The sequence below is a fragment of the Vicia villosa genome, linkage group LG1 (assembly GCF_029867415.1).
Source record: "Vicia villosa cultivar HV-30 ecotype Madison, WI linkage group LG1, Vvil1.0, whole genome shotgun sequence".
Classification (NCBI taxonomy): domain Eukaryota; kingdom Viridiplantae; phylum Streptophyta; class Magnoliopsida; order Fabales; family Fabaceae; genus Vicia; species Vicia villosa.
The window spans coordinates 90,343,185-90,369,026 of NC_081180.1; the positions used below are offsets into that span (position 1 = coordinate 90,343,185).

General features: G+C 42.5%; 3 protein-coding genes across 4 annotated transcripts; all 3 read left to right on the forward strand.

Annotated features, from left to right (window-relative positions):
* The first annotated feature begins 448 nt into the window (after window positions 1–448).
* LOC131643495 (perakine reductase-like) lies at window positions 449–3,414 on the forward strand. Of its 2 annotated transcripts, none has more exons than XM_058913726.1 (7): window positions 449–595; window positions 1,247–1,417; window positions 1,566–1,769; window positions 1,861–2,033; window positions 2,186–2,282; window positions 2,394–2,547; window positions 2,759–3,414. In XM_058913726.1, exons 1-7 carry the CDS (start codon window positions 533–535, stop codon window positions 2,935–2,937), a joined length of 1,041 nt encoding a protein of 346 aa, XP_058769709.1. In that variant the 5' UTR covers window positions 449–532; the 3' UTR covers window positions 2,938–3,414. The 2 variants fall into 2 exon arrangements, with proteins under 2 accessions (XP_058769709.1, XP_058769710.1); XM_058913727.1 differs by having other exon boundaries at window positions 458–595; window positions 1,247–1,412.
* A 149-nt stretch (window positions 3,415–3,563) lies between these two features.
* On the forward strand, window positions 3,564–4,742 carry LOC131643496 (early light-induced protein, chloroplastic-like). Its single transcript, XM_058913728.1, has 3 exons — window positions 3,564–3,863; window positions 3,981–4,076; window positions 4,188–4,742. Exons 1-3 carry the CDS (start codon window positions 3,714–3,716, stop codon window positions 4,530–4,532), a joined length of 591 nt encoding a protein of 196 aa, XP_058769711.1. The 5' UTR covers window positions 3,564–3,713; the 3' UTR covers window positions 4,533–4,742.
* Window positions 4,743–23,514: 18,772 nt separating this feature from the next.
* Window positions 23,515–24,683, forward strand: LOC131611993 (early light-induced protein, chloroplastic-like). Its single transcript, XM_058883808.1, has 3 exons — window positions 23,515–23,794; window positions 23,915–24,013; window positions 24,146–24,683. The coding sequence occupies exons 1-3, from the start codon at window positions 23,645–23,647 to the stop codon at window positions 24,488–24,490; spliced, it is 594 nt and encodes a 197-aa protein (XP_058739791.1). The 5' UTR covers window positions 23,515–23,644; the 3' UTR covers window positions 24,491–24,683.
* The last annotated feature ends 1,159 nt before the right edge of the window (window positions 24,684–25,842 follow it).

The window sequence follows — 25,842 nt, forward strand, 5'->3', positions numbered from 1 at the left end:
AAAAACCAAAACTAGTTCCTCTAGGACATGAAATTTTAAAACCTTCTGAGTTTCAGTTTATTTTCTCTACATTTGTGGTGTAATCAATTATCATAGTTTTGAGTGTGATTTTGTTGTAAATAAAAAAAAAGTTGATATCTCTTGGATTAAGACTCTTGTTTATAATGTGTTTTGTAAGTTGTAAAAATTGCAAGCTTATTCAGTGTAATAGTTTGAATTATGTATAGCTTAGAGTGTTCTAGTCCAAAACGATCAGTGAGCCTAGCCACCTGAACCACCACTTTTTTTTTTTCCCGATTTTTCACATGCATCAATGGGTATATGATATAATTTATAGAAATTGTGGTTGGTAAGGTAATTATTATTATTTTCCAATAACTATTTCATATTTATCATATTTTAAGAAGTAGGTAGCTAATCATTTTGTATCATACCAGCAAATTCTAAGTAGTATTTAATTATTTGTTTGACAACAGTTTCTGTTTCAACTTTGCACCTTATAGGGGAGACAAGACAATAATAGAGTTGAAGAATGGAGAAGAAGAATGAGATGGAACAAGTCCCAAGAGTCAAACTGGGTAACCAAGGCTTAGAGGTAAACTTTCTTGATCCTAATTGTATCATACTATAGCTTACATCACATGTAAATTGGGAATTCTCAATTTCAAATCAAATGCTCAAATCTTTTCTGTTTCTAAAGTTAGAGGAGGCTTATAAATAAAGGATCCTTCACATATATTCTTTAATCATACATAATACTACTCTCTTCTCCGAATTTCACATCCATGTTTCCTCTCATGTTTATACTGATTTACCATCATGTTATTTATTGCTGCTACTTTGTAGAATACTAGCTTTTACTATTCAAATTTGGGGTTTTGTTGAATGGCTTTGCCTATTTGGATCACTCTACACTCACAGGTTAATCCAGTAGTATGATGCTAGTTGAAGTGTATTATGTGTCTCACTTCTGCATTAAAGCTTTCAATGGACCTTATATCTTGCTCTTTCTGTTTTCACAATCAACTTACAAATTCAGAATTCCATTATGGTCTCAAGTCTTTCTTGTTGCATTTGCACCACAAATGAGTTAGAGACGAGATTATCAGCCATACAAAACTAACTATACCATACAAGATACATAAATTACAATTTCAGCGCCTATTTAGCTGGTCCAGCCTTTGGTTTAAGATGTATGAATCGTGATAAGATAAGCTCCTCTGTAATTTCATTTTGTGGAATGCAGGTGTCTAGGTTGGGATTTGGATGCGGAGGTTTATCTGGAATTTACAATGCTCCCCTCTCACATGAAGATGGATGTTCCATTATTAAGCAAGTATTCAATACAGGGGTTACCTTTTTTGATACATCTGATATTTATGGACACAAACATGATAATGAATTCATGCTTGGTAAGGTAACATCTTTTTTACTGCAAGTCTGAGTGTTGAAAATACATAAGCATTGTATAATATGCACACCCTTTATGATTAGTGGAAAAATAAATATATTGATTTCTATTGTTAAAAACAAACTTATGGATGGCTCTTTTCTTCTGTCACAAGGCATTAGAAGAACTTCCCCGAGAAAGAGTGCAATTGGCTACGAAGTTTGGTGTTACTATATCGGATGGGATGGATTTTGGGGTAAAAGGTACCCCTGAATATGTAAGGGAGTGCTGTGAAGCTAGCCTTAAGCGGCTTGATGTCAATTATATAGACTTATATTATCAACACCGAGTTGACACTTCAGTCCCAATTGAGGATACCGTAAGTTTTGAATGATTTTATTCTCCTCTTGTTTATGCATACCAATCATTCTAGGCAATTAAATGCTTTAACATTGACCTCTTTGTAAAAGATGAAGGAGCTCAAACAACTGGTTAATGAAGGAAAGATAAGATATATTGGGTTGTCAGAGGCTAATGCAGACACTATAAAGAGAGCACACGCAGTTCATCCTATTACCGCTTTACAAATGGAGTATTCCTTATGGTCTCGTGACATTGAAGAAGAGATAATTCCACTCTGTAGGTATACAAATTGAAATATTCTCTTTTCATGGTGCATTTGGTTGCAATTATACTCCAGTTGGTTTGATATATTTCCCAACCCTTTCAGACATGCTTTAACATAGAATGTGTAAACATCTATAATTGTGAGCAAGAATTATTGTGTACTTGCAGAGAACTAGGCATTGGAATAGTGGCATACAGCCCTCTTGGCCGTGGCTTTTTTGCAGGAAAGTCAGTTGTAGAAACCTTGCCTAGTCAGAGCTTCCTGGTATGCAACTAGCTACAAGTAATACAGTAATATGTTTGTATGAGGGACAATTTGTTATATCACATCTCTGCAGTGGTTTTCTACTGAAATTTTTTCTTGTTTTTTTAACAGAATATGCATCCCAGGTTCACGGGAGAAAATTTGGAAAAGAACAAGTCTTTCTATGAAAGAATCAATGACTTGAGTTCAAAGCATGCATGCACTCCTTCTCAATTAGCCTTAGCATGGCTTCTACATCAGGGAAATGACATAATTCCTATCCCTGGTATTATCATCATTATTTATATTTTGGAAGAATACTTGTGTTGTGTGTTCAACATATGTGATGATTTTTTCGCTTTCTTTTGTTAAATTCTTGATACGATCTACCAATTTATTTTTCTGGATTTTGCTTAGTCGTCTTAAATATTGTAAGCATGAGAATAAATTGATTCTATTGACCAAGTGCTTTATGATATATTTGTTTGATACCATAGGGACAACTAAATTAAAGAACTTTGAAAACAACATTGGATCTCTGAATGTGAAGCTTACAGAAGAACAGTTAAGGGAAATTTCTGATGCAGTCCCTGTTGAGGAAATTGCTGGCAAACGAGACTACGGTAGTTTATTGAAATATATGTGGGAGTTTTCAACTACACCACTGCTAAAGTAATTGCATACAGAGAACTGTGCAATTCGGTGATAACAATGGTTTGTATTCCAACAGTATCTGTAATAAAAATTGTGTGTTATTTGCATATTTATTAACACTAAGGTTCAATAACAGTATTCCTTTTTTACTACCTACAGACTTGTGATATTTTTCTAAATAAACTGATTTATAGAGAGGTTTTGGATGAGCCTGGTAGTTTCCTATGAAACTAAAAAGTTAGCTTCACCTGAAGAATTCTAATTACAAAATAATATTACCATTAAATAATAATACAAACAGTTAAGTAATAATACAAAATATAATATCTTATACTTCCATTGCAAAATTGAATAAATATAAATAACCACCAACTATGTTAATCTATAGAGCTATAGAATATTCTAGATTATACCAAAGTAATGATAAGCAGTAAAAACATTATTTGAGGTCCTGAAAGTTCCAAGTCTATATCCCCTCTTTGAACCTCAAATTCTGAGTGCAGCAGTTTCTGGTTGTTACTAGAGCCACGTCTGTTGGTTATACCATGTGTGGACAAATGAAGCCACGTGAATCAATTACTTTTTAGGAGCTTTTTACACACTACGTGGAACTTATATATCCCTCACAATATGCTTTCCTTTTTATTCTATATAAACAACCTTCTTCCTTGCTTAAGCTATCAACTCAACAATCTACAGTGTTAAGAGTTCTATTTGTGAGAATTACAAAACTATTCTCAAACTTAGAAAATACTTTAGTCCATCCCTTTGTAAAACAAAATTAAGAAACTAGTATCAATGGCTGTTTCATCTTGTCAATCTATCATGTCAAGCTCTATGACCAACATTTCTACCAGGTCTAGAGTTAACCAATTCAGCAACATCCCTTCTGTCTACATTCCAAGTTTCAGAAGGAATGTTAGTCTCAAAGTACGATCCATGGCTGAGGTAATTATGGTTTTATCAAACTTATTTTAAGGTTATATACTACTTGCTTATGCATATAAAATGTGTTTATGATTTAAGAATGGATGGTTGCTAATTACTACTTATTACATTGTTCAGGGACAACAGAAAGAGCAACCAAAGGTGCCTGTAGACCCAATTACTCCAATTGCACCAACCCCAACACCACAACCAGCCTATACCCGTCCACCAAAGGTGACCATTTGTCTTTTATATTTGATTGGTTATATAAAGCATTAATTTAGATCTAAGTTAATGAGACTGAGACCCTTTTAATAACTAATAATAATGATATTGATATGGCAGATGAGCACAAAGTTTTCGGATTTGATGGCTTTTAGTGGGCCAGCACCAGAAAGGATCAATGGAAGATTGGCTATGATTGGTTTTGTAGCAGCAATGGGGGTGGAGATAGCAAGAGGGCAGGGTTTGTTTGAGCAATTGTCTGGTGGTGGAGTTCCATGGTTCTTGGGGACAAGTGTGTTGTTGACACTTGCTTCATTGATTCCATTTCTGCAAGGTGTTAGTGTTGAGTCTAAATCTAAAAGTATCATGTCCTCAGATGCAGAGTTGTGGAATGGAAGAATTGCTATGTTGGGCTTGATTGCTTTGGCATTCACAGAGTATGTTAAGGGCACATCCCTTGTGTAATTGAGTTCTTTGGGACACATTTAAAGTCTATAGAATTTGAGGTTAGAAGCCAATCTAGGAAATAATTATGTATATTCTCATGTAGTTACTCCTTCGAGGTAATCTTATTCCAGTGTTCCAAGAGAGTGTAGTTGAACTTTCTTTATATTTACAAGGCTTCTCTAATTTCTTCCTAAAAGAGTTTAATAAAGTGTCTTGTTTATTTCATCATTAGTCAATATCTATACAAACTACAAGACTCCTATTTAGGCCTTCTTTTAGATCACTAATAAAACCTATTCAATACAGAATAAAAACATTACTAATACATAATAATATACAATTAATTCTACTTCAAAATATTGAATATTATAACCTTTCACACATCCGGCGAAGCGGTAACGTCATCAGCGCTAATATTGGTTTTCAATTGTCGTTCTATAAGGCTCCTATTAAAGTAGTCAAGGAAATAAGAAATATTCAAAGAAAGTTTCTATGGAATGGTTTGGTGGAAAGGAGAGGAGTAGCATGGGTTAAATGGGACACTATTTGTAACTCAAGAGAGAAAGGTGGTCTAGGGGTCAAAGACATAGCTAAGTTCAACCAAGCTCTTCTTAGCAAATGGATTTGGAGGTTCATGTTGGAGGGCCTGTCTCAAAAACAAAAGAATCTCTATGTTGGAAGGACATTTTGCTATTATGTGAGGATCCCCAAGGCATATTGCAAAAGATCACAGCAAGATTGGGTGATGGAAAGGAGATACTGTTTTGGAAAACAAGCTGGACGGGCTATGGGAATTTGTCAGCACAATTTCCAAATTTATATGTGGAGTATGACTCAAAGGAGGCCTGTATAAATGGTATGGGGCAGTGGGGAGGCGAGGGCTGGAGGATGCTGCGGCTAAGGAACTCGAGGAGCTGTGTGCAGTGCTTGAGGGTGTTCAACAAATTATTAATGTTGTAGACAGGTTTGTATGGTCACTTGATAAATCCAAAGGCTACACTGTCAAATCTGGTTATGGTATATTGATGCAGGAGCGGGATGAGCCTGTGTTGGAAGATAATAACAGGCAAGCTTTGGAAATAGTTTGGAAGGCCAATGTTCCATCTAAATTGAGCATTTTTGGTTGGAGATTACTGAAGGATAAATTGCCTACGAAGAAATAGTTAATGAGAAGAGGAATCTTACACCATATGGAGGAGGTTGTTTGTGTCTTTTGCAATATGCAGGTGGAAGATATTGACCATGTAATTCTGCTTGCCCTCAGTTGAAAATCCTATGGCACAAAATCTACCTCTGGCTGGAACTGGATATAAACGACAGAGGAGTGCTGCAGCCACCTATTAAAATGTGTTGAAAATCAAGAGGGGAAGCTCTTAAGGAATAGGGTAGGCACAATTTGGTTGACTGCTTGTTGGAGCATTTGGAAGATGAGAAACGACATTATATTCAACAATGCAATGTTGGATGTGGATGAATTATTTTTTATGATTTTGAAATTTTCTTGGTGGTGGTTAGCCATATAATCTAAGGAAAGAATCCTTTGTAGTTTTTATGAGTGGTTTAAAAATCCTCCGTTGTGTCCTTGAATTCTCCAGTGTGTAGGCTTTTCGAGTCGTTCTAGTAAGGGTTAGAGTACCTCTGGTACTCATTTTCTTTAATCAAGAAGTTGCTTATAAAAAAAACCAAGCTAATACTGTTCGGAAAGTCTTCAAATAAAATAAGGGTAATGCCTTAGTAAAGATGTGTGCTATGATAATGAGAGAGGACGTGACAAACACAAATTTCTCCACATCCAACTATTTTTTTTTTGGATAAAATGAATATCTATGCTTAGAACCCACATGTTGGACATGATGGACGAGGTTTCCGGAAAGATAAATGACACTCACATTGTTGTAATAACTTAATGTAGTTTTTCGCACAAGACAATATAGTTCTAAAAAAGATTGTGAATTCAAAAGAATATATAAACAACATTAGCCACCTCATGTACTCTGGCTCTGCACTAGAACGAGATAGAGTAGGTTAACTTTTTGACAACCATGAAATCAAGTGGTCTCTTAGATACACATGATATCTATACGTGGATCGTCTAGTATTGAGTCATCCTCCCCAATCAATATAAGAAGATAAGAGGCAAGATTTGCAATGAGGAAGGACACATGTGTAAACCAAGAGGAGGAGTGCCTTGTACATGACGTATGATACGTATTAGATCATTCATATGCTCATCACGTGGGTCATGCATATGAAGATAAATTAGTTGGACATCATAAGAAATATGAGGCTGCAAAAATGTAAATATTGTAATGCACCTGCAAGATTGCAGTATTTTTTCGGATCTGGATACAGATTACATGTTTAAGCACTAATTTTAAGTTTAGTTCTAACATGAGTTTTACAATCGGACATGCCCGCACGATCAATCATTTCCGCCACATATTTACGTTGTGATAAAAATAATCCTCCCTCATAGCGCACCACACTTATTCCTAAAAAATAATTCAAAGAACCTAAGTCATTCACGGCTAACTCGAAGCTAAGACTCATTAAAGAACGAAGATGACCATCTGTAGAAGCATTCAAAATATTATCATCAACATACAACAATAACAACAATAGGTAGATCATATCAGATCCATTCTAGTAAATAACTAAAGAATTATTTGATTTATTGTTAGTCAGTCTAATTATAGAAATAGAATTAGAAAATCTATTGTATCATGCACATGGAGCCTACTTGAGTCCATAAAAAATTTTTCTCAATAAACAAACATAATTTGGATGTGCAGAATCCCTGAAACTCATTTGTTGATGCATATAGATTTCTCCTTGATCTCATCATGTAAAAAAACATTTTTTAAATTCAACTAATGAATTTGTCAATTTTTCGACAAAGAAAGAGTAACGACAATTCAAATTGTTGCTGGTTTATATGAGTGAAATTTCCTCTATTAGATGTTTTGAATGATGTCAAAACTAGGTATTATGTTGTATTTATACATTGGACCTTATCTCTCTGTGCCTTGGTTGCATTGTCATCTTAGGTAACAAGTCAAAAGCATTTGGTCAAGTTAAAAATGTCAAAAATATAGTTTTGTTGTTGTGAAAAATCATGTTTGGAGTTGACTCATTCGTGTTAGGAGTCTACTCACACTAACATATTTTTGAAAGAAAAGTTTCTGTAAAAAAGGAGTCGATACATAGGACCTTGGAGTCCATACATTACACAAAGGAGTTGACTCTCTCGATTTTTGGAATGACTCCCACTGAAAGCTTTTTACATTTTTATTCTCTGTCCAACATGGGTCGACTCTTAGGAAATTTGGAGTCGATACATAACAGGAAGGAGTCGGCTCCCACGTGTTATGATTTGTTGAGTTGATTGTAATCTATGAGATTGTAATTGGTTTCTCACATCAATAAAATTCAAAGAAAAATATGGTTTGAATCGATTACACACAGAGTGTTCGACAAATTGCTTAAGTCGCTTTTGTGTGTTAAATTCTTTGGAAATTGGTTACTACTGGTGATTTATATTCGAACGTAAATTGTTGGAAATATATTGGTTATCTTTCTCATCTTACGTATTCGCTTGATCTGTTAACGCATATCCGGTCTTCTCGGTAACAATTTGGGATAGACGATTATCGATCTAAGATTGTTTCTGCATGCCATGGTTAAAATAATTTTAATACAGAATTTTAATTAAAAAATTGCATTTGCGATCTGTTCACCCCCTATAGATCGTAGCATATCGCCTAACAAATGGTATCACGAACGCCAAATTTATCTTGTGATTTGAAATCACTTATTAGAAAATGGATTTCGAACCTAAAGGAACGTATAATAGAGCGCTTGTTTCAATGGCAAAAACTATGGTTATCGGAAAGATTCTATGCATATCCATCTAAATGTTGAGATCGATGTCTTAATAAGGAGTGGAAACCAAAGTTTTTTTTAAATTAAGGAAGCTAATTATCTATTGATATTGAACATCACTACTTTGTTTGACAAGCTTGAAGAACATGAGCAAGAGCTCATTTTCCGATAGAATCATGTGAAGAAGATTAAGAAAGAAAATAACAAGGATAAGAAGATAGACAAGAAGTCAATTGCTCTTATGACTTCTAGCTCTAAGGTCTCAACTCAAGAGTAAGATGAGAGTGACTCTAGTGATGATGATTGTTTGGATGAAGAAACAGGGTTGTTTGTCAGAAAATACAATACATATCTCAAGAATTATGGAATGAAGCATTGCGACAAAGGTCTCATCAACTATAGAAGACAATAAAATTTCTCAAGACAAGATGAGAATAAGAAAGAAAAATCTAAAGGTTCATGCTATAATTGTGGAAAGGTCGGTCACTACAAACTAAATTATCCATTTCCTAAAAAAGATAAAGGAAATGGTCAATAAAAGAAGTCTAGCAAGCCTAGAAGTGCATATATTGCTTGGAAAAGTGATAGTGAAGATAGATCAAGTGATGATGATGAAATAGAAAACTTATGCCTCATGGCCCATCATCATAAAGGTGAATATAACTCAAATAATAGTGATAAAACGACAAACATTTTCCTCATGGCCCACCAAAAGAAGAAGAAGAATGTAAGTCACTCTAAAAATGACCCTATTGATGAAATATCTTATTTTAATTTACAAAATGAATTTGGTAATCTATATGGTGAAGTTAAAGACGCTTTTAAAAGGTTGGCTTCAAATAAAAGAATAATTTCACACTTAGAAGCCAAAGTTTTAAAAACGAAAAAACAAATGGAAGCTCCTAAACAAACCATGTTAAATGTTCCAAAAGTTAAAATTGAGGATGAGAAGCCTTGGTTTGGTTGTGAAACTTGTCACATTTGGAAAAAAAAAGTTAATACTCTAAAAGCTAAATTGAACAAGGCTTTGGAACTAAAAGTCACATATGCTATTGATGAAACAAGTTTAAAAAAGCTTTAATATTACTTTACAAAAGGTATAGTTTTGTTGAAAAGGAATCAAATAAAAAAAATCATTCGCGTCATTATTTGACTTGTCACTTTTGTTGCAAGAAAGGTCATACCATTGAATAATGCATATTTAGGAGAATTCTTGTTCCTAAAGGTTTGTTTCAATGGATGTCTAAATACAACATAGTTTCTAATTACTCTCAAGGACCCAATGAAAATTGGGTACCTACCATCTTTGTTTAATATTGTAGGTTGAATGTCTTTACGTGTCCCGTTGTATCTCTCGCTGACACTCCTAAGTAGCCAAAAGAAAGTTCAGCAACAAACTCTTTAGTGGCATGTTTGGGGCTCTAAAACATGCCTTGATGGACAGGTGAAGCAGACAAAAGACGTCGTTCAAATTAATACTCATTTCATCAAATGACATGTGAAATAAATATGTCTCTAGATGGCTTATCACTACAAATGCGGATACCAGGTTTGGGTCTATCTTTGTCAAACTGATTCTCAAGATAGACCAAACCTAGACATCCAACTCCCATCTCTGGTGGGAGAGCAACAAGAACCATTTGGGTAAGCTTTAGCCCGTGTCCAACAACTTTCAACTCTTTTTTCAGACCTCTCTTCTAAAAACAAATAAAAATACACATATTATAAAATACAATTAAAAATTAAAAAATTTGTTCTGGGCTGGGCCAAGATTTGGCCCAACCTAGTTTCAACCCATTAGGCTTAAAGGCCCAAACCAACCTAAGCTACTGGCAGACGATGCTTCATGCTCGTCTCGGCATTGCCCGGCGCCACTCTCCGTCTTCTAGCTGGTGCTCGGCACAGTGCTGTTCACGAGCAGGTGGATGCTCGGCACACAACTCCCCGCGAGCATCTACTTGCCGAGGACCCTGCTCCACGCAGGGGTCCTTCACACCCAATCCTCCGAATACTACGGAGTCCACGTGGCCCCTATAAGACCGCGTCTCCCTTGGATTCCGGAGCGGTTAACCAGGACAGAGGTCATCACGCACCTCCGATATTTCCGCCTAGGAAACCTGGCAGTCTCCTAGTTGGGCCTGGAAATCCAGTCCACTAGCGTGATCATGGCCCAGCGCTGGGGGCTATAAATACCCTCTCTCAGTAGAGGGTCAGGTATTCACTTCCTTCTAACCTTTAGCTAGTACTTGCACTCCTTTGCTCGTCTTCTTACTTTGGCATCGGAGTACCTTGCAGGTACACCCCCCCTCCTCCTTCCTAGAAGATCCAGTCCGAGCAGCCTACGACGATTCTCCTTATCAGGTACGATCAGTGGCGCCGTCTGTGGGAAACTTGCTTCCCCGTCTTTAGAAAAACAAAGATCAAAGCTAATCCTTTTCCAATCGTCATGGCTGACAACAACATCCCAAGTGCTGATCCCTTCCTCCTGCAACACCTGATCGACGAGTCCACCCGTGACGGGGCGAATCGTCGTCGACAGGTGGGAAATCGGCCTACCCCCACCGGGCAAAGAAGGCCCGGGCATGAAGCCTCACCACCCAGGAGGCAGCAGATCCATAGCATCCAGCAGCTGCAGGGCCTCCAACAGGTTCAGAACGTTGACCAAGTCCCTCCCGAAGGACACGTTCAGAACGGGGAGGACGGGCAGCACCGAACTCACAATGGGCCAGAACATGCCCAGAATGTGAATGAGGCCGACACCAGAGACGGGCAGGCTGCTTCCTCATTCACCCACACCTCCGAAAGGCGGAGAGCCCGTCACGGAGAAGAAGAGGAGCCGCTCAACATTCCCGAGGACGCTGACCCCATCACCGTCCGTTTGCTCAAAGAAATACAATTAACAAACAGCCTCCTCCGAATTCAGGACGACCGAATTCACGAGCTGGAAAGACAGAGACGACGTCGCTCCCCTCCGAGGAAGCACTACAGGTCACGCTCCTATTCCTCCTCGCGCTCACCGCCAAGGAGGTACCGCCGGCGTTCCCCATCCTCTTCAAGGTCTCCACCAAGAAGATATCGCCGCCGGAGGACACGTTCCCGTTCTCCGCCAAGAAAGAGCAAGAAGAACCAGAGGCCAGAAGCCACTGAAGCGAGAAGCCCCTCCCCCGAACAGGATCATCAGGGCCCTTCCAAAGCTGCACCGAAACCTGGCGAACGTCCCCCTCGGGACAACCGTACCAGTTCGGACGATAACCAAGGAAAACCCCGGCGAAACAGACACTACACTTCACCGGGACCAAGCGACGAGGAGGACTTCCGCAGCCCCTTGTCCGGCAGTATCCGGAGAGCCCACCTCCCTCAGGGGATGGAAAAACCGCCAGTATTGGACCAATACGACGGGACCACTGACCCCGACGACCATATTCGGAGCATCGAAGCGGTCATGGACTATCACGTCGTCAGAGGCTCGATCAAGTGCCGCATTTTCCCGACCACCCTCAGGAAGGGAGCGATGAATTGGTACAGGAACCTCCCTCCGAACTCCATCCATTCCTGGACCGAGCTCAAAGAACTCTTCTTGAGCCACTTCACAGCCTCCCGACGACAACCCAAATCGGAAGCCAATCTCGAGGCCGTGATACAAGGACCCAACGAACCTCTTCGGGATTACCTTGAAAGATTCAACAAGGAGGCCTTCCAAGTGCAGACGGCCGACTACATGAAGAGATACATCTTGGAGCGAGGACTACTCCCCGATAGTGACTTCAAGAAGGCCATTAAGATTGAGAAGGTGCACTCGATGAATGCCCTCCTCCGCAAAGCAAAGGCATTCATCGACTTTGAAGAAGGCGAGGCAGCCGCGATCAAAGCCTCGAGGGGCAGTGATTTTGCTCGCAGCTCAAACCTCGAGGATCCAGGATCACGCCGAGGACAGGACAAAAGGAGGAACGACAGGTCCCGAGATGCCAAAGAGCGCCGAGGACCGGCAGGACGGTTCAACGACTACACTCCTTTGAACGCCTCGCGGGAGAAAATCCTGACCGACTGCCAGAACACCGAGTTCAAGAACTCCAGCATCAGGCCCCCGAAGTCAAAACCTACAAGACCGGGGACAGACAAATCCAAATACTGCAAATACCACAAGAGTCACGGGCATCTGACCGACGAATGCATACATCTCAAAGATGCCATAGAGACCCTGATCAAAGAGGGACTCCTATCAAAGTACACGAAGAAGAGAGAACCCTCCCGAAGAGATGTCCCTCGGAACTCTGACGAGGGGAACTCACCAGATAGCAGACCGCTTCAAGTCGCACTGTCCGTAACCCGACCGGAAGACTTCATCCCTTCAGTCGGCGTGACGACCGCCCTCAGCACCTGGGAAGATTTCCCCACCGTAATGGTCATCTCCAACGGCGGCGACCCCGGCTCTCTTACCGTCAGTTCAGTCAAGAGAAAGTTCGATGAGCTGCTCAGCGCCAACGCCGATCTCGGCCCTACTCTGCGAAAATTCTGAGGAAAGTCAGAACCAATCACTTTCTACCTCGAGGAACTGCCCGGCGGAGCTCCAAACGCCACCATTCCCCTCCTCGTCCGAGCAAGAATGACAAACTTCGATGTTCGACGGGTCCTGGTCGATGAAGGTAGTTCGGTCGACATCATGTACTCTCACCTCTTCCGAACGCTTCAGCTGGACGACTCGCACCTCACTCCCTATGTGGGTTCCGACCTCCAGGGTTTCAACGGAGCCACCACCAAACCGTGGGGCTACGTCGAGTTGATTGTCACCTTCGGGGAAGGGGAAGCGTCCAGGCAAGTCAAAACCAGGTTTTTGGTGATCGACTGCAAAACATTGTACAACTGCATCATCGGACGCCCAACACTGGCCGAGCTAACCGCCGTGCCCTCCACGGTCCATCTGAAGATGAAGTTCTACACGAGGACAGGGAAAGTGGCCACCATCAACGCCGACATTGAAGCTGCGAGGAGGATCTTCGACGCCTCCGTCAAGGGACTAGAGCTGATCGCCCCTCCGACCAGCTCCAACAAAAAACCAAGGGCCGAAGACAAGCATCCTCGGGAAGATCAGCATCCAACGGCCAACGTCAGCTCAGTCGACCTCGATGCAAGGTTTACACAAGAAGAACTGAAGACCGGGGAAGAGACACAATCAAAGGCCCCTCATCCCGTCCGGCCTATCCCCGACGGAGATTTCGAGCTGATCCCCCTGGGGGACAACCCCGACAGAGCAGTGAAGATCGGCAAAGGCATCCCTGACCTGCCGAGGAAGCAACTCGTAGCCTGCCTTCGAGCCAATGCCGACCTGTTCGCCTGGAGCGCCGCAGAGATGCCCGGACTCGACCCTGAGGTCGCCTGCCACCACCTCTCCATCAATCCGACCGCCAAGGCCGTAGTACAACGTAGGCGTCGGCAGTCTCCCGAGAAAGCGGAGGCTGCCGAGAAAGCTGTAAAAGACCTCCTAGAGGCAAATTTTATTTCCGAGGCCAAGTATTCAACTTGGCTCTCAAACGTTGTACTTGTTAAATTATCTAATGGAAAATGGAGAATGTGTGTTGATTATACTGATGTTAACCGGGCATGTCCAAAAGACGCCTATCCTTTACCTAATATTGATAGACTGGTCGACAACTCGTCCGGCTATAAACTGTTGTCTTTCATGGACGCTTATTCAGGTTACAACCAGATTCCCATGGCGAGATGCGACAAGCAGTGCACGGCTTTCATGACCGAATCGGGCAATTATTACTACAACGTAATGCCCTTCGGACTCAAGAACGCCGGGGCAACATACCAGCGGATGATGAACAAGGTCTTCCGAGGAGAAATCGGCGACACACTCGAGGTGTATATGGACGACATGATCGTCAAATCTCGAGAAGACTCCAACCACACGATACATCTCGAGCGGGTCTTCGAGCAGGCCAGGTCCTGCAGGATGCGCTTCAATCCGGAGAAGTGTACCTTCGGAGTACGGGCAGGCAAATTCCTCGGCTTCTACTTAACAGAACGAGGAATAGAAGCCAACCCTGATAAGTGCCGAGCATTCTCGGACCTCCCTACCCCCACCAATAAAAAATCCATCCAAGTACTAAACGGAATGCTCACGGAATTATCCCGCTTCGTCGCGAAATCCGCCCAGCATGCACTTCCATTCTTTAAGCTTCTTCGGAAGGAAGCAGCTTTCGAGTGGTCCGAGGAATGCGAACAAGCATTATCCCACCTCAAACAAGTGCTCTCCAAACCCCCGGTGCTATCCCGACCAGACAGCAACGAGGTTCTCTATCTCTACTTGGCCGTTTCAGGCGAGGCGGCCAGCGCAGCCCTGATCCGAGAAACGGAAGACGGGCAGAAGCCAGTGTACTTCACGAGCAAAGCCCTACAAGGGCCCGAGGTGCGCTACCAACAGATAGAAAAAATCGCACTGGCCCTAATAACGGCCGCCAGGAGACTGAGGTACTACTTCCTCGCCCACACTATCATCGTCCGGACAGACCAACCGATCAAGCAACTTCTCAGCCGACCAGACATGGCCGGGAGAATGCTGAGATGGTCCCTCGAACTGTCCGAGTTCGACATACAATACGAGGGCAGGAAAGCGTTAAAAGCCCAAGCACTCGCCGACTTCGTGGCCGAGATGACGACGATCTCCAACTCCCCAACACCCACCGAGAATAAGTGGACCATCTATGTCGATGGCGCCTCGAGCCACGCGGGAAGCGGAGCCGGTATCATCTTGGAGAACGACGAGGGGCTCGTCATCGAAGTATCCTTAGTCCTATCCTTCACCACATCGAACAACCAGGCCGAGTACGAAGCCCTCCTAGCGGGCCTACGCCTCGCCGAGGACGTGGGCGCTCGGGAAGTCATGATTTATACCGACTCTCAACTGGTCGCGTCCCCAGTTAGCGGCGATTACCAGGCCAAAAACGACACACTAGCCGAGTATCTATCGCTCGTCAAAGAAAAAATGAAAGGATTCACAAAGGCAGACGTCGTGCACATCCCTCGGGAACATAACTCGCGGGCCGACCTTTTATCCAAGCTTGCGAGCACGAGAAAGAAAGGAGGGAACAAGTCGGTGATACAAGAAATCCTGTCCGATCCGAGCATAGGCAAAAACACGCAAGCCCTACAAGTGTTTGCCATCAGAGACGACCATTGCTGGATGACCCCGGTGTACAACTACCTCACGAACGGCGAGCTCCCCGACGACCCGAAGGAAGCCTCAGCCATTAAGAGGAGAGCCTGCTCGTACACAGTCATCGAAAATAAACTCTATCGACGAGGCTTCTCCGTCCCCCTCCTTAAATGCATCGACGGCTCGCAAGCACTGGAAGTACTACAAGAGCTTCACGAAGGGATCAACGGCCAGCATCTCGGCGGCCGGTCGCTGGCGAGGAAAGCCCTCAGAGCCGGTTACTATTGGCCGACCATGCAGCAGGACGCCAAAGAGCATGTTCAGAAATGCAACAGATGTCAGCGGCATGCCGACATGCACCTAGCTCCCCCCAACGAGCTTAAGTCCCTCTCCTCTCCTTGGCCTTTCTCCACCTGGGGAATGGACCTCCTCGGCCCTTTCCCGGTCGGATCATACCAGAATAAGTACCTGGTGGTCGCCGTGGATTACTTCACGAAATGGATAGAGGCCGAACCTCTCGCCAAGATCACGTCTCAAAACGTGCTCCGCTTCTACAAACGAAACATACTCGCTCGGTTCGGGGTACCACAGGCTATAATCACCGACAATGGCACCCAATTCACTGACAGGAAGTTCCAAGAATTTGTGACCAAGCTCGACACAAAACAGCACTTCACCTCAGTCGAACACCCTCAAACGAACGGGCAGGCAGAGGCAGCCAACCGAGTCATCCTCCGAGGACTGAAAAGGAGGCTCGGCGAAGCTAAAAAAGCTTGGGTCGAAGAACTGCATAGTGTACTTTGGGCGTATAGAACGACGCCCCATTCGAGCACAGGCGAGACCCCTTTCAGATTAACCTACGGCACCGAAGCCGTAATCCCCGTGGAAATCCGAGAACCTTCTCGGCGCACCGAATCCTCCCTCGAGGAAGAACTTAACGACGAGGCCATGAGGGAAGAGCTCGATATGGTAGAGGAGATCCGAGCAGGATCCTATCTCCGAGAAGCTAAACTAAAACAGCAAATATCTCTTCGCCATAACGCCAAAGTTATAAAGCGCGAATTTGAAATCGGCGCCCTAGTGCTCCGCAGAAACATGAAAGACTCGCGCGAGGGCAAACTAGCCCCGAACTGGGAAGGCCCATACCGAGTTTATGACAAAACCGAGAATGGCGCCTACTACCTCGAGAATCTTCTCGACGAAAAACTTGCTCGACCCTGGAACGCTGAAAAACTCAGACGTTATTACAGTTAAACATAAACTAAAACGCCCGGCACCTTGGCCGAACACAGGTAACAGACGGGCACGGATCCACGTCGTCGGTACGGACGTGAGTATTCCACAACAGCAACTGTCGATCCCCCTCGTCAAATGGACGGACCGACCCCTCGGCGGATTCTAGACCTAGACCCTCCGTGGAAGTACCTGCATGGCAGAACCCCAGCTCGCGATGGGATCGTTCACGCCGCGAACTCTTGGCCCCAACCGCGGTCTCGCGCTCGCTAATAGCGCACACCTGCTCTGCGCCCCCGGATCGTTCCCTACACCTCCGGGCAACCAACCAAGGCCGAGCACAGTTCAATTGTTATCAATTATATTCCAAGTATTAGAATATACCCCCGGGATGTCCAAGCATAACCAGCAGCCCTCAATTATTCTAAATATTGAGGCAGCTCTCCGGTATGCTCGACTGCGGCATATTGCTATCGAAACAACCAAGTGTTGGAGCAAGTCCCCGGAGAACTCGAGCACAACCGAAAGCCATACAATATTCTAAGTATAAAACATACAATCGGAATAGACGATCATATTCAAAACGCTGTAAAATATTCTAAGTATGGACTATATCCTCGGAGCATACGAGCATAGCCTACAATCAAAGACGATATACGGACATGCAGCAAAAACAATTTAAAGCATACAATGCTAAAACAAACATGGAAAAATTGACGGACATTAATTGCCGACCAAATTGGCCGACGATGTTCTAATATTACAACAAAAGACGGGCACGCAGGCCCCAAATATCCCGGGCTTCAGCCCCAACAAATCATCATAAAATTAATTGCACGCAGGCCGGGAAAACAAGGACGCGCAGGCCCTAAAACTCAATCGTCTTCAGGTGTGTCGGGGATCAGCTGGCCGTCCACAATCCTGCTCGACACTCCAACGTTGTCCATTTTTAGATCCGGATTCAAGAGCTTCAACGGTTGAACGGCGCAGTTGAACCCCGCATCAGCCATATCGGCAAGCTCGATCTTTAGGTCGTCGATCTTCTCGACGAACTCCGCCCTCGATTTCAACACCGCCGCGTCGGCAGATTCCTCCGGCGTCGGCTCCCAAACCTGCTCGAGCTCGGCAACCTTCTTCTTCTCCCTCTCTAACTCCTCATCCTTCTCGGTGACCTTTCTCTTCTCACCCTCCAACTCATCATCCTTCAGCTTCAGCAGATCCTCCATCCTCTTCTTCGTCTTCTCCCGAAGAGCCTTTTGCCTGACAACTTCTTCTTCGGCGATCCGCTTCTCGTCCTCCACCTTCTTCAAAACATCAGCAGAAACGCCGCCCCCTTGAGCAAACAGTTGGGCCATGCCAATGACCCTCATGACGGCAGCACTGTCGCCGGCCAACTGCTTCTGACGAGCAGAAGAGGACATCCCCTCCACTCGACGGACCTCGTCCGGGGAGACAGACAAAGGGAACTTCTCGAAAAACAAGCCCTCGTTGAAGCAAGGGGGGAGAACAAACCCGCGCTCAGATCCTGGAGCCGACATTTCATCTCTTTGCGTCTCCGTTCGACGCGGCCTCTTCGGCGTCCCGCCTTCCGGGATTACCAGGGGGGCCTGCAGATCCAGAGTGGTCACCCGAGGTCGCTCCCCGGTTCTCGTTCTTCAACGCCCGAAGTCTTTTTCCGTCCTGGGCTGCTTTCAGAACTTTGTCTTCCTTCAAGGGCATAGCATCTGAAACAAAACAAACAGGTTAGCGCCGAGCATCAACCAACAAAACAAAACAAACAGGTTAGCGCCGAGCAGCAATCAACAAACAAAATAAAAAGACTAAAAGTCCACCTAACAACGCTTTCATCTCCGCCGTCGTCCGGCACATCAAAAGAGCCCGGGTGTTGATGGCTCTAACTTCGGTCATCGGGACCCCATCCTCGTCACAAATGGGCTCCCCAGTCCTCGATACCCATGAACTGAGGGTGAAGCTGTCCACCCACTGGCAAAGACGAAGGTACGATGCTGCATCTTGCTCGTCCAAATCCCCGTCTTCCCGAGCATAATGTTTTGGGGGGAAACTGAAGTGGGCCTTCCACCAGACAATGGGGAATACACTGCAGAGTCTGGTCTGAACATTCCCTTCCTCGTCCCTCTCCGGGGCCCCGTCCTCGCCACGCACTGTCACCATTTTCGACAGTGAAGTGTAGGCTGCCCGGCTGTGCAGACGAATGACATAATACCGGTCTTTGAAGTCCTTAACCGAGTCAACAAACATCTTGAAGAGCTTACGGTCGGCGTTCTTGAAGGAAACCCAGCCATACCGCCCGTCGGCCATCTTCCGTTGGACTCTGAAACACCGGAAGAACAGGTCGGTCGTGGCCCCGATGCCCAGATACTCGCAGACAATTTCGAAGGCTCGCATAAAAGCAAAGGCGTTCGGATGTAGTTGAGACGGGGCCAGTGCAAGACTAGCCAGAAGCAAAACCTGGAAGCTGGTGAACAGCAGACGAAATCCGAGCTCCCGAAAAACATACTCATACATGGCGAAACTATCTCCATGGAAGTGAGAGCAAATGCGCTCATCGGCGGACGGGCATACGACCTGAAAGTTCAGTTCATCGCTCGGCCCTCGTTCTTCAACTTCACGGAACGCGCCGAACAGTGACTCGGTGTATCGCGACACCTCCAGTTGAGGCTCCTCGGCCACCCAATCTAGGTCCACTTCAAAGTCATATTCAAACAAGGGGGTCATGGGGACATCCTCGTCGGACCCGGCTTCCTCGTCAGACCCCGGGGACACCCCCTCATCGTCACCCTCTTCTATCACTGAAAGAGGTGCGCTCTCGACCTCCACCACCTCGACCTCGGAGCTGCTCGCACTCGTCTTTTGTGACTCATCCCACGAGCTCGAGCTAGACCCTGAGCTTGATTCCGAGCTGGACCCTGAACCTGATTCACCTGCACGCAGAAGGAAAAATGAATTCGACCGGTCATCAAATCCACCCTTCCACTGCGAGGCAAGTGAAAGGGTGGAACAACGAGCAATAAAGCCACCGACCAAACCCCTTCAATGAATCAACCAAGACCGCGGCCAGGACGCTCGGGTCCACCTCGGCAAGACTCAACGGGGCCTTAATAAGGCCGGCGATGTTCTGGAACGAACCGATTGGAAACTTAAACATGCCGTCCGTTCTATGAATACGATGAGTTGAGACATGAAGAAGCCGGGCGGAAAATAAATAGCATCTAACGTTTACATTGGTTCCCCCCGAGCATCGCATGAATAACCCGAGGAAGATACCCTACTCCGCAGCAATATGCCGACTTAGATGGCAAAAAACGGCATAATCTCCTAGCTAAACTTATCATAAAAATGCAGGAAATCATTCAAAGTCCAGTAGGAACACAGTCGTACCTGATCCAGACATGATTTTGGGAAAACTCGATTGCTGGAAGAAATTCTTGAATGAGAGGCTTGAAGATCGACCCCAGACGCCGAGCACTTGAACAGAGGCAAAAAAATGCCCTAATGAGAAGCCTCGTTCCTTTTATAGGAGGTTTTGCCCGGAATACGAAACGTCACGTCGGCTGACACAGATTCCCTAGGCGCCGCCTCCTACCCCTAGGCAATCATTACACTGCCACGTCAGCGCGTGCCCTCCACGCGCGACCTTCCGACTTTCTCCTCGAGGTAACGCTGCTCGGGGTGGCCGGTCAGCAGAAGTAAAACTCCAAGCTCCTTCCTCGAAACTCCGACTTGGGGGGCTCCTGTTCTGGGCTGGGCCAAGATTTGGCCCAACCTAGTTTCAGCCCATTAGGCTTAAAGGCCCAAACCAACCTAAGCTACTGGCAGACGATGCTTCATGCTCGTCTCGGCATTGCCCGGCGCCACTCTCCGTCTTCTAGCTGGTGCTCGGCACAGTGCTGTTCACGAGCAGGTGGATGCTCGGCACACAGCTCCCCGCGAGCATCTACTTGCCGAGGACCCTGCTCCACGCAGGGGTCCTTCACACCCAATCCTCCGAATACTACGGAGTCCACGTGGCCCCTATAAGACCGCGTCTCCCTTGGATTCCGGAGCGGTTAACCAGGACAGAGGGCATCACACACCTCCGATATTTCTGCCTAGGAAACCTGGCAGTCTCCTAGTTGGGCCTGGAAATCCAGTCCACTAGCGTGATCATGGCCCAGCGCTGGGGGCTATAAATACCCTCTCTCAGTAGAGGGTCAGGTATTCACTTTCTTCTAACCTTTAGCTAGTACTTGCACTCCTTTGCTCGTCTTCTTACTTTGGCATCGGAGTACCTTGCAGGTACACCCCCCCTCCTCCTTCCTAGAAGATCCAGTCCGAGCAGCCTACGACGATTCTCCTGATCAGGTACGATCAAAATTATTCAATATAAAATAAATTTCTTTTACTTACCTCACCGAACCATAACTGTCGAGCAATATGATGCTCGTACTTTACCAAAAGAGATGTATCGTATGACCCTCCTGGAAAGCCAACTGGCTATGGATTGGAGTGGATGCAGATGCACCAATATGCTCTTCCTATCCTGTCAATATCGGTGGAACACCCTATCCTAAACTAATATCTGGAATCTTACTGCCCTTGCCTCGTGTTCGCGCCACTACCAAAATAACAAAAAAAACACATTTTAAAAAGGTTCCAGAATATAAAAATATAAAAAACTGGAACACTCTGTGAAGGAGTTTCGATATGTAAACTTCGGAAAAAGAGTTTCGATTTAAAGCATAAAACCGAAAGACTCACTTAATCCGTTCCAACCGGAAGAATTGTAAAAAGTGTTCCGGTTTGAAGGACTTTTTTGTATGAATCGAAAAAGTATGAAGCGTGGGGGTTAGGGGTGGAAATAGGCTAGGCTAGGCTAGGCTTTAGAAGGCCTGAGCCTGGCCTACGATAAACTTAAAAGGCCTAAGCCTGGCCTAAGGCCTATCATAGGCTCAGTTTTTTGGCCTAGCCTGGCCTTTTTAAAAGCTTGGTCTGACCTGAAAGCCTATTTAAAAAGCTTGTATCTCATTAAAGTTTTCATTAAATCTATATAACTTAAGAAGTCTTGTAGGTCGGTCTATATATACATATATAAGTGAACGTATTTAGCATTTGTTATATATATATATATATATATATATATATATATATATATAAATATATATATATATATATATATATATATATATATATATATATATATAGAGGTTAGTCTATTTAGTTTTTTTTCTAATATATATGCATACATGAACCAACTTATTTAACATATCTCTAGTATATATGAAAATATAGGCCGGCCTATAAGGCTTCATAGGCTTTTTTAATAGCCTAAGCCTGGCCTATTTAATAAAATAGGCTTTTAAAAAAGCCTAAGCCTAGCCTCTTTATTAAATAGGCCTGGCCTGACCTAGGCCTATGTAGGCTGGGCCGTAGGCTCCTGTAGGCCGGCCTGGCCTATTCCCACCCCTAGTGGGGGTGGAAAAGTGATTATTATTTTCAAATAGTAACTATTTATATGTAGATATTTGGGTAAAAAATTTAATGTTGAAGTATGGAAATAATATATTTTTTTTAATAAGTAATTTGTATCTAACGGGTTTCGAACCTGAGACCTTGAGAGGAGCACACTCTCAAGACCCAAGCATTTCACCGCTAGACCACACACACGCACACTAAGTATGGAAATAATTGATGGAATCTTAGGTAAAATTCTCAAATAATAATAATGATTTAAAATATTAAACCGAGAGGAATTATCTTAGTTATTTGACGTCTCTTATTAAAAAAAAAACTAGAAAAACTAGAAATTCCAGATACAATTCATGGATTAATTACTTTAGAAATTAACACAATAATGGTGCAACTTGAACCATTAACTAACTTTTCATTCAAATAAAATTCCAAAAAAAAACTCATAAAATCTTCTTTAATTTCTATCTATAAGTCTTTTAAAGAAACCAAAACTAATTCATCTAGGACATGAACTTTTAAAACCTTATGAGTTTCAATTTATTTTATCTACACTAGTTGTGTAATCAATTATAATAGTTGAGTGTTACTCATACGTTTAGTGTATGGTGATGGTTACTATTACAAACTGAGTTTTATTTTGAAGCAACAGAGCATGGATTTACTTGAGATTCAGAGGGAATATGTGCGTTGATTATTTCATAGTGCATTTAGTTGCAATTATATTCCAGTTGGTTTGATATATTTGCCAGCAACTCTTTCATATATTCTTTTAACAGACTATATATCTGTTAAACATATTTATTAATACTAATCTTCAAAGAGAATTTTTTTGAAGAAGTAAATGCATGTCATCATGGTTGCAAGAAAGCATCAACTAGAGAAAAAATAGTCTTAAAATTAAAGTAAAATTTTTAGGTTCTTGGTTACCTAAGAATCATTCAGAACCACCCAACTATGTTATGTAATCTATAGAGTAATAGAATATTCTAGATTATACCAAAGTAATAATAATAAACAGTAAAAACAACATTTGAGGTCCTGAATGTACCAAGTTTACAATCCCAAACAACCTCAAAATTCTGAGTGCAGCAGTTTCTGGTTGTTACTAGAGCCACGTCTGTTGGTTATACCATGTGTGGACAAATGAAGCCACGTGAATCAATTACTTTTTAGGAGCTTTTTACGCACTACGTGGAACTTATATATCCCTCACAATATGCTTTCCATTTTTATTCTATATAAACAACCTTCTTCAATGCCATACTCACCAACCCAACCTTCCAAGGAATAAGTTCTGTAAGAGTTTAATTAGTGAGATTTAGAAAAGACTTTGGTCTATCTCTTTGGTTCTTGAGTTTTGCATTGTAATATCAAGAAACTACTATCAATGGCTGTTTCATCTTTTCAATCAATCATGTCATGTTCTATGACTAACATGTCTAGCAGATCTAGGGTTAACCAGTTTAGCAACATCCCTTCTGTCTACATTCCAAGCCTCAGAAGGAATGTCAGCCTCAAAGTTAGATCTATGGCTGAGGTAATTATGGTCTATTCAGACATATTTTAAGGATATATGTATTTAGTATATGCTTATGCATATGTAATATGTTTATGATTTAAGGTTGATATGTTGCTAATTACTTATTATATTATTCAGGGAGAGCAGAAAGAGCAACCAAAGGTGCCTGTTGACCCAATTGCACCTTCATCTACACCAACACCATCACCACAGCCTGCCTACACTCGTCCACCAAAGGTGACCATAGTAACAGTCAAATACTACTTTGTTTTTTTTTAATGTTTGATTAGTTATGTAAAGCATTAATCATGGTCTAAATTAATAAGACTCTTTTAATAAATGATGATAATGATGATTATATAATGGCAGATGAGCACAAAGTTTTCGGATTTGATGGCTTTCGGTGGGCCAGCACCTGAAAGGATCAATGGAAGGTTGGCTATGATTGGTTTTGTAGCAGCAATGGGAGTGGAGATAGCAAGAGGGCAGGGTTTGTTTGAACAAATATCTGGTGGTGGAGTTCCATGGTTCTTGGGGACAAGTGTGTTGTTGACACTTGCTTCGTTGATTCCATTTTCGCAAGGTGTTAGTGTTGAGTCTAAATCTAAAAGTATAATGTCCTCAGATGCAGAGTTGTGGAATGGAAGAATTGCTATGTTGGGTTTGATTGCTCTGGCCTTCACAGAGTATGTTAAGGGCACATCCCTTGTGTAATACTAGAATTCTTTTGAAGACACATATAAGGTCTATAGGACTTGTGGGTAGAAGCCAATCTAGGAATTGTTTATGTATATTCTCATGTAGTTACTCCTTTGAGGTACTTCTTTTCCCATGTTCCAGAGTATAGTTAAACTTTCTTCATACGTACATTGAATGAACTTCTCTTATTCTTTACAAAAGAGTATAATACTGTGCCTTCTTTACTTCATCAACCGTGGTCAAGGCATTATTTTAGATTATTTTAAATTTCTAATTAAACGTAGTGACTACAGAATATTATACATAGCAAAGTATATTAAGAATATTTAATAATCTATCACACTTCTGGAGTCGAAGTGGGAGCATCAGCAAAAGACTATTTTGAAAGTTTTCACATAAAATAAGAAGCACCCTCTTAATAAAGATGTGTAGTATCCGATAACGACAAGAGGCTTCTTGACGAACACAAACTTCTTCACATGCAATTTTTTCTCAGACAAAATAAATATCCATTTCAATATGCTTTTTACGAACTCTTGGAGAGATAAATGAAATCCACAGTGTTGCATTAGACTAATGTCGCAATAATCCTCCCTTATGGCAAACTTATGTCCAAAAAATCATTCTAAGAATCTTATTCCTTTGTGTCAAACTCGCGCTAAGATTGGTCATTAAAGAACGACAAATATCATCCGTAATAAAAGTCAAAATAATGTCGTCGACATACAGTGAAAATATACTACATCAGATCCATTGGTAAATGAACAAAAAAATTAAATTTAGTGTTAGTGAACGTAATGATAGAAACAAAATAAAAAAAAATCCATTGTATCATACACGAGGAGTCTGCTTGAGTTTATAAAATTTTTTTCTCAAACAAATATGATTTGAATGTGCAGAAACCTGAAACCCATAGATTGTTGCATATAGACTCTCTCCTTGAACTCACCATGTAAAAAGACATTTTTTTACATCCAACTAATGAATTTGTCAATTTTTTTGATAGAGCAAGAGTAAGGACAATACAAATTGTTGTTGGTTTAACCACTGGACTGAAAGTTTCGCCACAATCAATATTTACATATTGAGTTTTTATATCACCTACTTGATGAGCTTTATCCAAGGCCGGCCCATAGTGGTTAGAGGCTCTGTTCTATTTTAACAATAGGGCCTATAATAAAATAAAATGGGAAGAATTTGAAAAATATATTGATAAATTAAATAAAGCATCTTTAAGTATATAACATATTTCGATCAAAAAATGAAAAGAAATTAACAAACCATAACATATATTATTTTAACATAAAATACTCATAAAACTTAATAGCTAAAGGGTTAATTCACGGTTTGCACTTGAACTATATGAA